The sequence below is a fragment of the Leucopleurus acutus genome (genome assembly GCF_964270905.1).
Source record: "Leucopleurus acutus genome assembly, chromosome: 6".
Classification (NCBI taxonomy): domain Eukaryota; kingdom Metazoa; phylum Chordata; class Mammalia; order Artiodactyla; family Delphinidae; genus Leucopleurus; species Leucopleurus acutus.
Genome location: NC_139149.1, coordinates 99,804,026 through 99,819,627, shown reverse-complemented (window position 1 = coordinate 99,819,627; position 15,602 = coordinate 99,804,026). Strand labels below are relative to the sequence as shown.

The following is a 15,602-nucleotide window of genomic DNA, read 5'->3' as shown; positions in this document are numbered from 1 at the left end:
TTAATTTTGTATAGAGTGCAAGGTGTAGATCATGGTTCTTTGCTTTACATATGGATATCCAATTGTTCCAGCACGATTTACTGAAAAAGACTATCCTTTCTTCACTAAATTCTCTTTGCAGCTTTGTCAAAAATCCAATTGACCATAATTGTGTGGGTCTATCTCTGTACTCTCCATTCTGCTCTACGAGTCTATCTTTTCTCCAATACCACACTGTCTTGACTCTGTAGTTTTCCAGGAGGTCTGGAAATCAGGTAGTATATGTCTTCCAACTTTATCCTTCTTTTTAAAAAATGCATATTCTAGTTCATTTGTCTTTCCAGATAAAATTTTAGGATCACCTTGTCAATTTCTATAAAAAAAATCCTACTGGGATTTTGTTAGAATTGCTCTAAATCTATATATCATCTGGGGGAGAACGACATCTTAACGACATCTTAACGATAAACCAATTGATGAATATGGTGTATCTCTGCATTTATTTAGGTTTTGATTTCTTTTGTCCTTGTTGTATAGTTTTTAGCTATAGACTATGCACATATTTTGTAAGACTTACACCCAAGTTTTTCACGTTTTGGTGAAATTTCAATCTCTAACTGTTTAGTGCAAGCACACAAAAATGTAATTGATTTTTGTACAATAACTCTATAACTTACAACCTTGTTAAACTCACTAGTTCTAGTAGCTTTTTTCTGTAGATTCTTCAAGACTTTTCAATGCAGTTAATCATGTTGTATGTGAACAGTTTTCTTTTTCCTTTTTTTAAAAAAATTTTTTATTGAAGTATAGTTTCTGTACAATACTGTGCAAGTTACAGGTATACAATATAGTGATTCACAATTTTTAAAGATTATACTCCATTTATAGCTATAAAATGTAGCCAATATTTTATTTTTTCCTTTCTAATTTGTATGTCCTTTATTTTTTTTCTCTTGCCTTACTGCACCGGTAAGGATAACCAGGATGAGAATGAATAAGACTGGTGAGAATGAACATCCTTGCCTTGTTTTCAATCTTAGGGGGACAACATTCAGTTCTTCACATTAACTATGATCTTAACTGAAGGGTTTTGTTTTTGTTTTCGTACTTTATCAGGTTGAGAAAGTTCCCCTCTATTCCTGCTTTGCTGGAGTTTTTATCACGAATGGATACTGAATTCTGTCAAAGGCTGTTTTTATAAACTACAGAGAAGATCACATGATTTTTCATCTCTAGTCTGTGGATACGGTCAATCATAATGGCTGATTTTTGAAAGTTGAACCAGAATGATTTCCTGGGATAAAACCCACATGGTCATTATGATCCTTTTTACATGTTGTTGGATTTGATTTGTTACCATTTTGTTGAGAATTTCTGCATCTGTGTTCATGAGGGATACTGGTCTATAGTCTTTTTACTTCTTTTTCTGTTTTTATTATCAGAGTAATGCTGCCCTCACCAAGAGTTGAGAAGCCTCCTCTCCATGTTATGGAAAAGTTTTTAACAGAATTTGTGTTATTTCTTCTTTAAGTTTTTGGTAGAATTAACCAGTTGAAACCATCTGGGCCTAGAGTTTTCTATGTTGGAAGGTTTTTAACTACAAAAACTATTCAGCTTATCTCTTTTTTTTTTTTTTGAGTGCACTCTGCCAGACCGTATTTTCAAAGAATTTGTGCATTTCACCTAGGTTGTCAAATTTATGGACAAAGAGTTATTAGCAGTATTATCTTATTATCTTTTTAATTGTCTGTAGAGTCTTTTATAATGCACCCCCTTTCATTTATGGTATTTGTAACTTGTGCCTTCTCTTTTTTTTATCAGTCTGTCTGGATAGAGGTTTATTAATTTTATTGAATTTTTTTCAATAAAAAATTGGGGTGGATGAAATGGGTGAAGGTGGTTAAAAGGTATAAACGTCCAGTTATAAGATAAATAAGTCCCAGGGGTATAATGTACAGCATGATGACCACAGTAACAATACAGTATTGTATGTTTGAAAGCTTCTAAGAGAAATCCTAAAAAGAGAGATCGTAAAAAGTTCTCATCACAAGGAAAAACAATGTTGCCTAGGTGTGATGATGGATGTTAACTAAACTTACTGTACTGATCATTTTGCAATATATACATATACCAAATCATGTTGTATACCAAAAACGAATACAATGTTATATGTCAATTATATCTCAAAAAACAAAACAAAAAAACACTGCTTTTGGTTTCACTGATTTTATGTATTGATTTTCTTTTCATATTTTCATTGATATCTAGTCTTTATTATTTCCTTCCTTCTGTTTGCTCTGGTTTAATTTGCTCCTTTTTCTAGTTTCTTAAAGAAAAGCTTAGCTCACTGATTGAAGACCTCTCTTTCTTTCTAGTATAAGCATTTAATGCTACTAATTTCCCTCTAAGCCCTACTTTAAGCTGCATCCTATAAATTTTGATACGTTGTATTTTTACTTTTACTCAGTTTCAAGTATTTTCTAATCTATGTTACATATCACTTCATTTATATTCAAACTTGTCTGATAACCCTTGAACTGCAGGAAAAAGTCTAGGCCCAAACATTCACCTTCTGCTTGTACTCTCAATGACTTGGGAGAAACTGAGTTTCTAAAAATACATGCAAGGGTAGACAACTGGCTTAATACCGTCCAAGTACTGTTTCCACCCACCACCACAGTCAACATTTACCCTAACAACACATAAGTGCATCATCCAACCACAGTAGTAAAAAAAACAGCAGAAGTAGGATGATTTGAATTAGAATAATGAATACAAGTGTTTTCTTTTGGCTGGAATCATGTTGATGTTTTAAATCCTACACGAGACGTTTTTATATCTTACAAGCTGGAAAGAATATATTGGGAAAAAAGTTTCTAATTACAGTACCACTTGGGAGAAGATGTAAAAAACAATAACATTCATTTGGAGTTTGAGATAACAGTTACTTCTTAAAAGTAGAATAAAATGTTCCTGAGAAATACCAAACTTTTAAATTATACTTCCTGATTCATGGTTTATAAACATAAGGATGTGAACACAGGTTGAACATAAAAATAATAACCAAACAAAACAAAGTTTGTATAACTAATGTTCTTATTATTTGGTTAGTATGTCGAGCAAAAACTATGAGAAAAAGACACTGAAAAAAGGAAGGGCAATTTAGGAAAGAAATCTTCTTGAATGTATTTACATTTCACAAATCTAAAGATTTTACTACCTAGGAGTCTAAGATCTGAAATAGCTGATATAGCGTTTTAGACACATCTCCCATAATAAATGTACATGGAAACATTAATTTGAGCATGCAAAAATTCAACGAGCTAAAACAGAAAGTAAATCCCTGGAATTATGGGAGAACAGCTCAGAAGTGACAAAGATGAAAAATCAAACCAAGAAACAAACTCAAATTCTTACTCCTGTAATAATAATCTTTTGGTTAACACTCTTGTTCTTTACTTTCCCTACAATTATTAAACATTTCTACATACACACTGAATTTAATCCCAAATGTTGGGTCTTACAGCCTTATTAACAATACTCAGAATGGTACTTGGTAAGAGCAATAATGTTCTGATATTCATTTATTAGTAAAAACTAATTTATTAGACTCAACCCCGAAGACAAAAATGAATAACTGGTGAACAAAAGCTACAAAAGAACAGACAAAACACCTAAGACCACTATTATGAATGATGATGATCCCAGGCTTGCGAAACGATCCTAATAACTTACCAATAACTCCAAGACTGGTTAGCCGAAGATACTCAAAGGGACGTGTTTTGCTGACAGTGTGCAAAAAGGGGTACAAAAAAAGTGGGATGTGTGCTGCAAGAAATGCTGACCTAAAAGAAAAAAATAATCACATTCAGAGCCCAGAGTTAATTTCTAAGGATTCTGAACATTCCCAGGTGGTTAATTCTATAAGGCCTATAACACTGCTTGACCAAGGAATCTCTAGGAAAGACTGTTACTGGTCATTAGTCTAGACCAGTGGTTCTCAGTTGGGGTGATTTTGCCCCCTCAGGGGCAATGTCTGGATATATTTTTGGTTGTCATACTGAAGGGATTGACATCCACTGGGCAGAGGCCAGGATGCTGCTAATCCTACAATGCACAGGACAGTCCCCTCTTATCCCCCTCCTCCCACCGCAAAGACTTAATCCAGCCCAAAATGTCAATAGTGTCAAGGCTTCAAACCCTAGCCTAGACCAATGGTTAAGAGAACACACAATTTTCCCTGTATTCAGTACCAAGTACTTTAAAAACTGATAAAATATCCAACTGCAAGTTTTAAAAAATAGGTCATAAAATGCACTTAAGGGCCCAAGAGATTCTCCTAGATGCCCTCCCTCATCTAGTTTATGGGTCAACAGTAATATTCACAGGTAGGAGCTGAGAAAAACTTATAAACCAAGACAACAAAATAAAGCAGCCATTATCAAGGTTTATCTGTTATGCTTAAATACTCTTTTTTGGTTAGAGCTTTCAGATACACTAAGTATCCTAAAAACATTTCAATCTGCAGCTAATATGTTCAGCAACTAATATGGAATCAGTCTATTACTTTATATAATTTATAATTATAACTTACAGGAGAGCCAACACCCAAAAATTTTAAGAAAGTACTCTTGCATTTTTAAGTACTTAAAAGTAATTTTCTTAGCAATGTTTCTAAAGTTCCGAAAGGTCAGTGCCAGCCTAGCACTCAGATTTTATAAGGAAAACCTGACAAAGAGAGGAAAGGCTTTAATAAAATGACTATTAAGTGCTTTAAGGCCATAAAAGTCACAAAGCAGATTCCTGAACAGAATCTCCCCTTAATCCGTCAGATATAGCAGGAAGGCAAAAGTGTCTCAATTTGAAAGCCAATTCTCATTTATTACAGAGGTTGCCTAAAATCCTGTGTTAAAAAAGATTCTGAAGCCAAATCTGGCTTACTATGTGAGAAAAAAGTGCTGAGTCCAAATACTAACTGAACTCCTACTAAATGCCATGCACTGTGCCTCATGCGTGGCACAGTGATGCCTACCATGGATTCAGGAGGGAGAAGTAGCTGTATGCCTGACCTTTCCTGAGAGGTGACCACCAATCCTTTAAAGTTCCTTGCTACCAATGGGTAAAAAGTAAATAAGACAATGGAATACTATTCAGACTTAAAAAGGAAGGAAATTCTGACATATGCTATAATATGGATGAACCTTGAGGATATTATGGTGAGTAAAATAAGCCAATCACAAAAAGACAAATACTATAAGATTCCATTTATAACGAGGTACTCAGAATAGTCAAAATCATAGACGGAAAGTAGAATGGTAGTTGCCAGGGCCTGGGGGGCAGGGGAATGGGGAGTTATTGTTTAATGCGTATAGAGTTTAAGTTTTACAGGATGAACAGAATTATGGAAATGGATGGTGGTGATGATGGCACATTATGAATGTATTTAATACTACTGAACTGTATACTTTAAAATGGTTCAAATGATAAATTTTACATTATTTATATTTTACCATAATTTGAAAAGGCAAAAAATTAATTATATAAGAACATGTTAAACAATACCATATTGTTACTACACTAAAATCTGGTGAATTAGAGACCAGAAATTCTTGAGGAAAAAAAAAGTAAAAGAAGAGTCCCAAAGATCCACACCCACACACGTGCACCCTACTGCATGACCCTCCTCTCATCATTCAGAAGTTAGGACCACATTCAACACAAACCTCTACCCACACACTCATTCAAAGTATTTACCTGGTTTCTGGGTGTGATGCTACACATTGCAATAATGCCAGAGCGTTGCAAACTCTGTTAGACTGGTGTGCTGTCAAGGTGGGTGGGTTGATAGATGGATAAATATTTACAATTTCCTAAAAATGGAAATCAGCACCAGATGAACAAGGAACAACTTTAATTCCCATGGTATGAAAGCAAATAACTTTAATTCCACGTATCCTATAAGAAGCGAACCATTAAAAGAGGGGGAAGAAATAAACAATACTCCTATCCTTTCATCATAAATATACCTGACTGAGACTATCTGAGACATTTCTACATATATCTCTAGGAAGACCTCTATGGAGGCAACTGTGGTCAACCATACTTCCTCCTATATCCTGCATCACCTGTTGAGGCTTTCACTTGAGGGACTCATATTTATAATCCCCCCTTTTGTCAACACCCTACTTTTAGTTGCAGTGATGAGATAGCTAGCCAGAAAGTGTTAGTAAATCAACCACAGTGACTCACAAAAAAGTTTCTCCTTGGTCAGGTAGCAACCGCAAAAGGGGGAGATAAGAACATGGGTATATGTGTGGGGATATGTACAAACAGCAGGGAATATATGTATTCTCCGCTGAAAGGCAATGATTTGCTGAACACAATTCCATTTATCTTAATTGTAAAACTTTTACACAGAAAATGTTCCTATAAGAAAGATTAGTTTCTTGGGTACGTGTTGTAGGGACAGAATATGAATTTACTTAATAGATTAAAAAAATTGATCTAATTATTGGGAATTATGGACAATACTTTAAAGGATGATCATTCTATCTTGGTTCTTAGGACTATACTGTATCAATTTATTCCCCACAAATGACCGTTCTGGTCAGAACCAAATTTCAGTTATTTATTCTTCAATGTACAAGAATACCCACCTTTAATCCTACAGCTGTTATACCTTTATCTTAACATTTTCTTTCCCCAGAATATACCTTTCAGTTCTTATACCTTCCTTTCCATCCCCCCCACCATGTAGTAAATATTATTTTGTAGCACTCTTAAAGTTGTGTTTCTCAAAGTGTAGCTCTTACACCATGTACATTGGAATCACCTGGGTGTGGGAGAGCTGCCTGTTAAAAATAGATTTTTCATCTTAGACTAAATATATCAAATCTCTTGGGTAGGATCCAAGAACCTGCACTTTAACAAGTACCTTAGACTTTTCTAAAACAGATTCTTACAAATGCTAACATTAAAAAATATATATACATTCTGGGACTTCCCTGGTGGTCTACTGGTTAAGGCTCCGTGCTCCCAATGCAGGGGGCCCGGGTACGATCCCTGGTCGGGGAACTAAGATCCCACATACTGCAACTAAGCCCGCGCACTGCAGCTACTGAGCCTGCATGCTCTAGAGCCCATGCACCGCGAGTAGAAAAGCCCGCATGCCACAACAAAAAGCCCCCGTGCTGCAATGAAGACCCAGTGCAGTCAAAATAAATAAATAAACTAATTAAAAAAATAAAATTTAGGACTTCCCTGATGGCGCAGTGGTTAAGAATCCGCCTGCCCAGTGCAGCGGACATGGGTTCGATCCCTGGTCCAGTAAGACCCCACATGCCACGGAGCAACTAAGCCCGTGCACCACAAGTACTGAGCCTGCATGCCACAACTACTGAAGCCTGCACACCTAGAGCCCGTGCTCTGCAACGAGAAGCCACCGCAATAAGAAGCCTGTGCACTTCAATGAAGAGTAGCTCCCGCTCACCGCAACTAGAGAAAGCCCCCGCGCAGCAATGAAGACCCAACGCAGCCAAAAATAAATGAATAAATAAATTTATATTAAAAAAATAAATAAAGTTTTAAAAAATAATAAAAAGAAAAAAACCATCCTACCAAAGTTTTCATAATCATTTGGGCAAAGGCAGAGAGATACAAGTGTGATAAACAGGAATGACATGCAACTCATGGATATATACCCACCTGTAAAAGTGCTGCAATAGTACCAAATGAATGCCACAGCATGGGTGCAAGGTCAGGAACAGATTCTCTCTTTTTACTTAACTCCAGCAAAGCATTTTCCCTTGTCTCAGGACTGGACAGCTCATTGATCCACTGATAGATCTTTTCTCTATCCACCTGAGCCAGTGCAGTAGGCACAGGCTTCAAGTGAAAACAAGAAAGTAAACGTGAGTTTCATTAGAGTCAAATCAAGTCTTACTCTGCAGTAGCCTTTGGAGGGAACATATTTTTTGTAAATACTAGGGGAGCTTTTCTAAATACATATACTTGATGTAAATGAATTAAATCTATCAAAATCTAAAAGGCACACACTCTTTAATAATTCCATGTTTAGAAATTTATCCTACAGGTCTACTTGGGCTGTACTGAAGATATACCAGAATATTTACTGCTGCACTATTTTAAAAGCAGAAAACTTGAAGTCTATCAACATCTATCAATAAGGAACTGGTTAAATATACAGGGGTACATTTTTATATGGAATACTACATAGCCCCTTAAAAAAGAGTTAGCTCTATACTGTGCTGATACTAAATAAGAAAAAAAAAAAAAACCAAAAAGGGTGCAGAACAGCATATATGCTTCCATTAACACACACATATATTCTTATATATTTATATACAACATTTCTAGAAGTACACATAAGAAACTGTTAACAGTAGTTACCTCTAAGGTTGGAATCTATATGGGAGACCTACTTGTCATTGTATACAATAAAATCTTCTGCATATAGTTTAAACTCTTTTTTTTAACCATGTGCCTATGATGGTTTTTGAAAGAAAAAGCCCTCCCCCACATTGCTCTTCCTTCCCCAGTAATTCCAGCATCCCCCTCCATGAAGCAGAAAATCTATGTAATTTGGAAAAACTCCCCCCTCTAATGATTCTTATACATATTGTACCTCCACCCCTCAGAGATTCATTCATTCCTTACTCGGGTAGGGACTATATAAACAGAACATGCTTTCTTTATTGTGCTAAAGAATCTCAATATTCCAAAAAATTTGAGCACTTCTATAATTCTTCACATTTGTCAAACAGGCTTGTTACCTTGGTTAAGTCCCTTAACTATTCTTATCTGGAAGATAAGATGGGAAACTAGAAAAATGATAACCATTGCTATTTCTGGCTCTAAAGTCCTAACAAATTCATGGTGATTTCTATCCCTAGCCCAATATTTTCTCACTTAATTTCCCCCCAAACCATGAGGAATTATAGGGTAGGTAGACAGAAAAAAGGGATCTACACTTGCAGATGAAACTACTAATGCTCAGAGGAATTAACTTGCTCAATTCACCCAAGTACAAAAGTTGCATATTCCAATCTTTCTTGAACCATATTACACCAGCTTCTCACACTATGCACATGTTCCCACTACACCTTAGTGTGATAGAATGATGACCTACCCATCGCACAGATATAAAAATAAGGAACAAAAAGGAAAACTGTGTTTGCTGAAGAACAGAATGAAGTCTAAGATGGACTTTGAGTAGTAGTCACATTTACTCAAGCTGAACAATTGCCTTCTATAAATGGAAGCTTGATTAGAAGCTTTTAGTTTAACGTTTATCATTTCTCTTGCTTGCTAGAATGAACCACAAGGTGTTCTGCTAAACAGACTAAAATACCATGTAATTTAAGTCCTCTTTAAGTGCCTCAGAGTAATCTGCTAAAAGTTGCTTTGTAATTCCCATCAGTGATGCACCTCAAGAAAACATAGGCTCCTAAATGATGCAGAAGGAATAGTTTTCCTGCCCTCCGCTCCCAACAGCAAAAACAGTATGGTCCAAGCACTTGACTTTTCTATGTTGCCACAGATAGGCCCTTGACTTTAAAAATTATTTTTGGAAATGTAATTCCCACCAGAAGATAGGATATGTTTACATTTAGAGTATTACATCACCTTAAAAGCTCAGTAGAAACAAGGGCTAAAATTTTAGCTTTGGGTTTCCTGCCCACAGTCTCTTGGATGACCCACAATCCTAAAGAGGGCCCCACAGACAATGCTCCAGCAATATAGTGTCTATCCTGATTAGTCATTAGTCATTCCTAGAGGCCTGTCATCCAGACACCACCATCAGTAGACTCCATCACCCTCTCTAAAGCCAATTTGTGACTTGTACCCAGCACCCTGTACCCTATCCTGTCCTGGGGAACCCTAGGTGAACAACGCCAGGCTGCACTGGTAGACACTAGTCAGCATATTGTGGCTTCTGAACACCAGGTCCTATCTCCACATATGACGTTTCCAGAGCTGGCTTGACTACAGCAGAGGAGATCGTGCCCCTGGAGTGGTGCTGGCACTCTGGAGGGTCAATATCTGGTGCCTACTTGGGTCCCTAAGGCCATGACAACCTGCTGCCAGTAATACTCCAACTTCTGCAGCCTCCATTGGACTTTAGTTCTAAGAGAGCTATGGACGTCAGGTAGGTGGTAATGTGGCCCTCAGGTATAAGCTTAGAGATGAGTTCTGCAGCCACTCTAACAACCAGAAGGCAGTTAGGGCAGTTTGGTACCAGGAAATATCTGAGGTAGGGACCCTCCTTTTCATCACCCCTGATGAATTTTGCCCCAAATTTAATAGGAGGAGTTAGTTTAAACCCACTGAATACCTATTTGTTATCGGATGAATACAATTATTTCTTAAAATAAAAGTGAGAGCTCACATACATAGTGCTTACTCTGTCAGGCACTGTCTTAAATAAATACTTGTCATTACCACCCTCATTTCATAGATGAGAAAACTGAGACGTTATTTAAAAGTTAAGTGGCAAAGCCTAGGATTTGAATTCAGGTAGTCTGGCAGCAGAGTCCATACTCTTAACCGCCTTGCTAATGCTGCTTCTCACTTGCCTGAAAGATTAGGTCTGATCTAAACACAACTTTCCAAAAAACTATTTCCTGTGACCTAGACAAAAGAAATAGGAAATATATAAAAATCTCAGACAAAAATTAAAATGTTACTGCTGTTAGTTCAGCAGAATCTGAAAAACAATCAACACCCATGAACAATATCATTGATACTAAGAGAAATTCTCTACTTATTGAGATTATGAGGTACTTAATAACCATCATTTTAATGGGAAAAGTCAGTGAAATAGTTTGACATAGTTCCCTATGTCAAATCATGGCTCAGACGGGCATAATTCAGCTAGTGATAACCACCAACACACACACACACACACACACACCCCTTCCCTACCGACATTAACAAGTAATTTTATAACACACAAGGAAAGTTAGTTATTTTGGAGAATAAAAAATAAGTATTTTTGCTCTTTTTTTTTTTTTTTGGCCATGCTGCTTGCCTTGAAGGATCTTGGAACCCGGGCCCCGGCAGTGAAAGCGCCGAGTCCTAACCACTGGACTGCCCGGGGAATTCCCATATATTTACATTTTGAATTACGTACTGATTTCTATATTAACTTATATTACCAGACGACTGATAAAATACTTTGGACTTCATCCCTGAATAAAGCCCCAAAGCACAACTCCAGCATCTTACTAGATCTTGATGGTAATAAAAACCCCAAATGCATCTGACTCTCCTTCTGAATCCCAAAGATCGTTTAGGCACACCTGTCACAAAAATGTTAGAATCTGAAAATTGATGCCTTCCTAAAAGGGAGTGGGAAGTAAAAGAGGGGGTGGGTAGATGAGGAAAAAGAGGGAACTGTACTGTACTTTTATTTATTTATTATTATTATTATTTTTTTTTTGCGGTACGCGGGCCTCTCACTGTTGTGGCCTCTCCCGTTGCAGAGCACAGGCTCCAGACGCGCAGGCTCAGCGGCCATGGCTCACGGGCCCAGCCGCTCCGCTGCATGTGGGATCCTCCCTGACCGGGGCACAAACCCGTGTCCCCTGCATCAGCAGGTGGACTCTCAACCACTGCGCCACCAGGGAAGCCCTATTTATTTATTTTTTAAAATTAATTAATTTATTTATTGGCTGTGTTTGGTGCTTGTTGCTGCACACAGGCTTTCTCTAGTTGCGGCGAGCCGGGGCTACTCTTTGTTGTGGTGCGCAGGCTTCTCATTGTGGTGGCTTCTCTTGTTGCGGAGCACGGGCTCTAGGTGCGAGGGCTTCAGCAGTTGTGGCACGCGGGCTTGGTTCCAGAGCGCAGGGTCAGTACTTGTGGCACAGGGGCTTAGTTGCTCCGCGGCATGTGGGATCTTCCCAGACCAGGGATCAAACCTGTGTTCTCTGCATTGGCAGGCGGATTCTTAACCACTGTGCCACCAGGGAAGTCCCTGTATTGTACTTTTGAAAAGCATGGTTTCATTGAATGATCACAGCACCGTGGTTATAATCCTCATTTTACAACTGATGGAACTATGAGTAAACGGTGGGCAGACTTCCTCCTCCTCCAATTCTCTATTTAAAGATTACCTCTAAAGATTCCTAGTTCAATTGCTATAATTCTTTAAATTTATAATTTACTAATACATTTCTGAGGCTGTGGCTGATACAATCTACCAGCACACACCGTCCAGTGGTAGAGAAGCAAATTTATCTGATTTCCCTTTTGGAAACTACCTAACTTAAACACATTAACAATAACGGCAGGATACTACCACAAAAGCAGAGGGTAGCATTTCTTGAATTGAAATCTCTGGATCTTTTCCTCAGAAAAATACACAATTTCAAACTGTTTTGCACATAATTTATTTTTACCTAAAATTTATACATAATTTCAGGGAACTCACAGATCCTGCCTGTACCCCTTTTACAGACCTAGAATTAAGAACATGTTGTCAAGTTTAAGAATAAGAAAGACCTTGGGAATTCCCTGGTGATCCAGTGTTTAGGACTCTGACCTTCCACTGCAGGGGGCCCGGGTTTGATCCAGGGATCGGGGAACTAAAATCCTGCAGGCCGTGTGTGGTGCAGCCAAAAAAGAATTAAAAATAATAAGAAAGGGCTTCCCTGGTGGCGCAGTGGTTGAGTTGAGCCTGCGCGTCCGGAGCCTGTGCTCCGCAAGGGGAGAGGCCACAGCGGTGAGAGGCCCGCGTACCACCAAAAAAAAAAAAAAAAAAAAAAAAAAAAGACCTTGATTTGCAAGTAACTACACAAGTACATAACTGGAATGCACACTGGATTGGGACCTAGAAGTGGCTTCAAAACAGTTTGCCATTTTTACCACTGTGTGACCTAGAATAAATCATTTACTTTTCTAAGCCTCCATTTTATCATTGGTTATATGAGGGAACTAAATTAACAAAAGTCTCAGCTCTAAAATCTCAAAAATTTCTTTCTTTAGTTACAAGTGAGAGACTAAACTAACTGGCTACAAAAAAATCAGTTTGGGCTTCCCTGGTGGCACAGTGGTTGAGAGTCTGCCTGCCGATGCAGGGGACGCGGGTTCGTGCCCCGGTCCGGGAAGATCTCACATGCCGCGGAGCGGCTGGGCCCGTGAGCCATGGCCGCTGAGCCTGCGCGTCCGGAGCCTGTGCTCCGCAACGGGAGAGGCCACAACAGTGAGAGGCCCGCGTACCGCAAAAAAAAAAAAAAAAATCAATTTTACTGAGGTACAATTTGCATACAACACAACTTTTAAGTGCACCCATTTAAGTGTACATTTCAATGAATTTTGAGAAACCTATATACCCAAGTAACCACCACCACAATCAAGATACATTACTGGACATTCCATTCCCCCCCAAATTCTCTATACTCCTTTCAGAAAACCCCACACCCAGCCCTCTACTATAGACTAGGTTTGATTTTTTCTAAGAACTTTTAATAGGAGGCAATGTTTACTGAAATACTATGTGCCAGTCACTGTGGATTACCTCAAATTATTCTCAAAATTCTAAGAGGAAACAGGTTCAGGGAGGTTTAATATACTGAAGTTTACACAAGCAAGTATATGGCAGAATTACATTTAAACTCTAGTCTACTCTCTAGAATCAGTGAGTCCTACTTTGTCTATAGGACTGAAATCACAAATATTCCTCCAAGTTGAAGAAATTATTTAAGAACCCAATACAGAAGTTTAAGTTTGATATTCTGTTACAGTTGGATTTGAGTAAATAGTGGGTTCAATTAACATACCCAGAGGCAAAGTCATTTATGAGAAGTCTGATTTGAACTATTAGTTATCACCCTCAACACTTCCAACATCAAAAACAAGATCAATTACATGTAACTATATACTTTTAGCTATAACCTACTTAGAGTCAGTGGTCCTTTCCTTTTAACAGATGTGTTAAAAAATGTCTGTACTATCAACTAGGAGGGACTCATTCTCCTCCTTCCTGTTTATTGGTTTGTATGTGGAAAATGTATTTCAAGTAACATTTTTCTTTCAGTGAAGCTTAAGACATTTATCAAAGTGAGTCACCAATGGTTAACTCCAAGTGTCACTAACACAGGGTACTGATAGTTGGTCTTCCACTTCTGAAAAATCTTAACAGAATGTGAAAAGAAGATATTTAGAACTTAGAAAAGATCCACATTTACCCATAAATGGGAAAGAAATATGATCCCCCCTCTTGAGTAAACTAAAAAATTGTTGTTGATGGCTCTCTTAAACAGAAAATGGCCAAATCTATCAATAAAATTTCATGTTCGAGGACCAAAACAGCTGTTGGTTTTCTTATCGATGAATACATGATAGTGAATAAAAAATGGAATTAGATTGAAATAGAGATTATTTCTGGTCTGGAGATGACTCAACACGTGGCTTTGGGTGTCTACATAATGATGATATAACAAGAGAACACCTTTCTTAATAGTGCCAAAGGGAAACACTAAATTAGCTTAACTATCCTCATATCTTTATAAAATATGGGCCAGAATGTTCTTCAAAATAACTTTTTAAAAATGGAAATGAATAAACAAAGAAAAGTTGGTTAATTTGCTTAAATCTTCAATAGGAGACAGCTGTCTGAATTAGATCCTTCAGAGTGCTTAATGTTCTTTCTACTTGCCAAAGAGGAGGGGTCTAGCACTGCTTCAGCGAAGAGATATAAAATGACTAATGCAGCTGCTGGTTACATGGAAAGTGAGGAAAAAGCAAGGGTTTAAGGATGTCAGAATTGCCACTGGAAATTAGTGGGGAAAAAAAACAAAAAACGAAGCATACCCAATGCATCTCCTAAAGGTTTACGTTTGGCTGTTTTAGATCACTAGTATAACATTCATTACAAAAGACCCATTGTATGTGAAGATCTGTGGTACTATTAAGCTGAAGCAGTCTTCAAGGTCCATAACAGGTGATTTGTTACTTTGCTGAGGCAGGAATTAGAGTCCCAAGGCTGAAGTCTGGGAGCAAGTCTTTTAACCAATGAATGAACCTAGCCAACCACTGAGCACTCTCTTATTCTTATTTAAAACAATCCTGTGGGGTATTTCTGTTTCTATTTAGTAGATGTGAGAAAGAAATTACATTCTGCAATGGCAATAATGAAGATGTTAAGATGTATTCTGCAAAGAATGAGAAGAGTCCACTATACTACAAATTGCTGGCATAATAAAATGCTAAAGGAAAGAGTCAAAATTTAAGACACATCCCAAATGATCTCAATTCCTCCATCTAGTGAATAACATCCTGCATTCGTATGTGATCACATTCTCCTTTGATAGTACTATCTCCCAGCTGAAGTGATTTACTTGTTATTTTAAAAAAAAGAAATAAAGATACACACAAATTTTCATCATTAGACAAAAAGTAAGCATCTTCTCAAGCTGTTTAGATTACTGCAGGCACTGCTGCATGTATTATTAACTCCTCAATTTCTAGTGAGGGATATATACCATTAGTGTCCCTTTACCCAGATCAGAATAACACAGGCAGTTTAGCCTAATGGAAGGCATTAAGGGTTGGGAAAGAGGTGGCTCAACTTTTTTTTGCTTCAGATTCACTAACCAAATATT

The 15,602-nt window shown here is 37.6% G+C and overlaps 1 protein-coding gene across 1 annotated transcript in view; it reads right to left on the bottom strand.

The window, feature by feature from the left end:
* Nucleotides 1-15,602, bottom strand: part of CNOT9 (CCR4-NOT transcription complex subunit 9) — a 28,304-nt gene that overhangs the window by 10,711 nt on the left and 1,991 nt on the right. The window contains exons 2-4 of the mRNA XM_082841555.1: nucleotides 7,684-7,863; nucleotides 5,734-5,849; nucleotides 3,715-3,824 (exon numbers count right to left, since the gene is read on the bottom strand). Of these exons, the coding sequence (XP_082697681.1) occupies nucleotides 3,715-3,824; nucleotides 5,734-5,849; nucleotides 7,684-7,863 (406 nt within the window). The remainder of the gene's footprint in view (nucleotides 1-3,714; nucleotides 3,825-5,733; nucleotides 5,850-7,683; nucleotides 7,864-15,602) is intronic.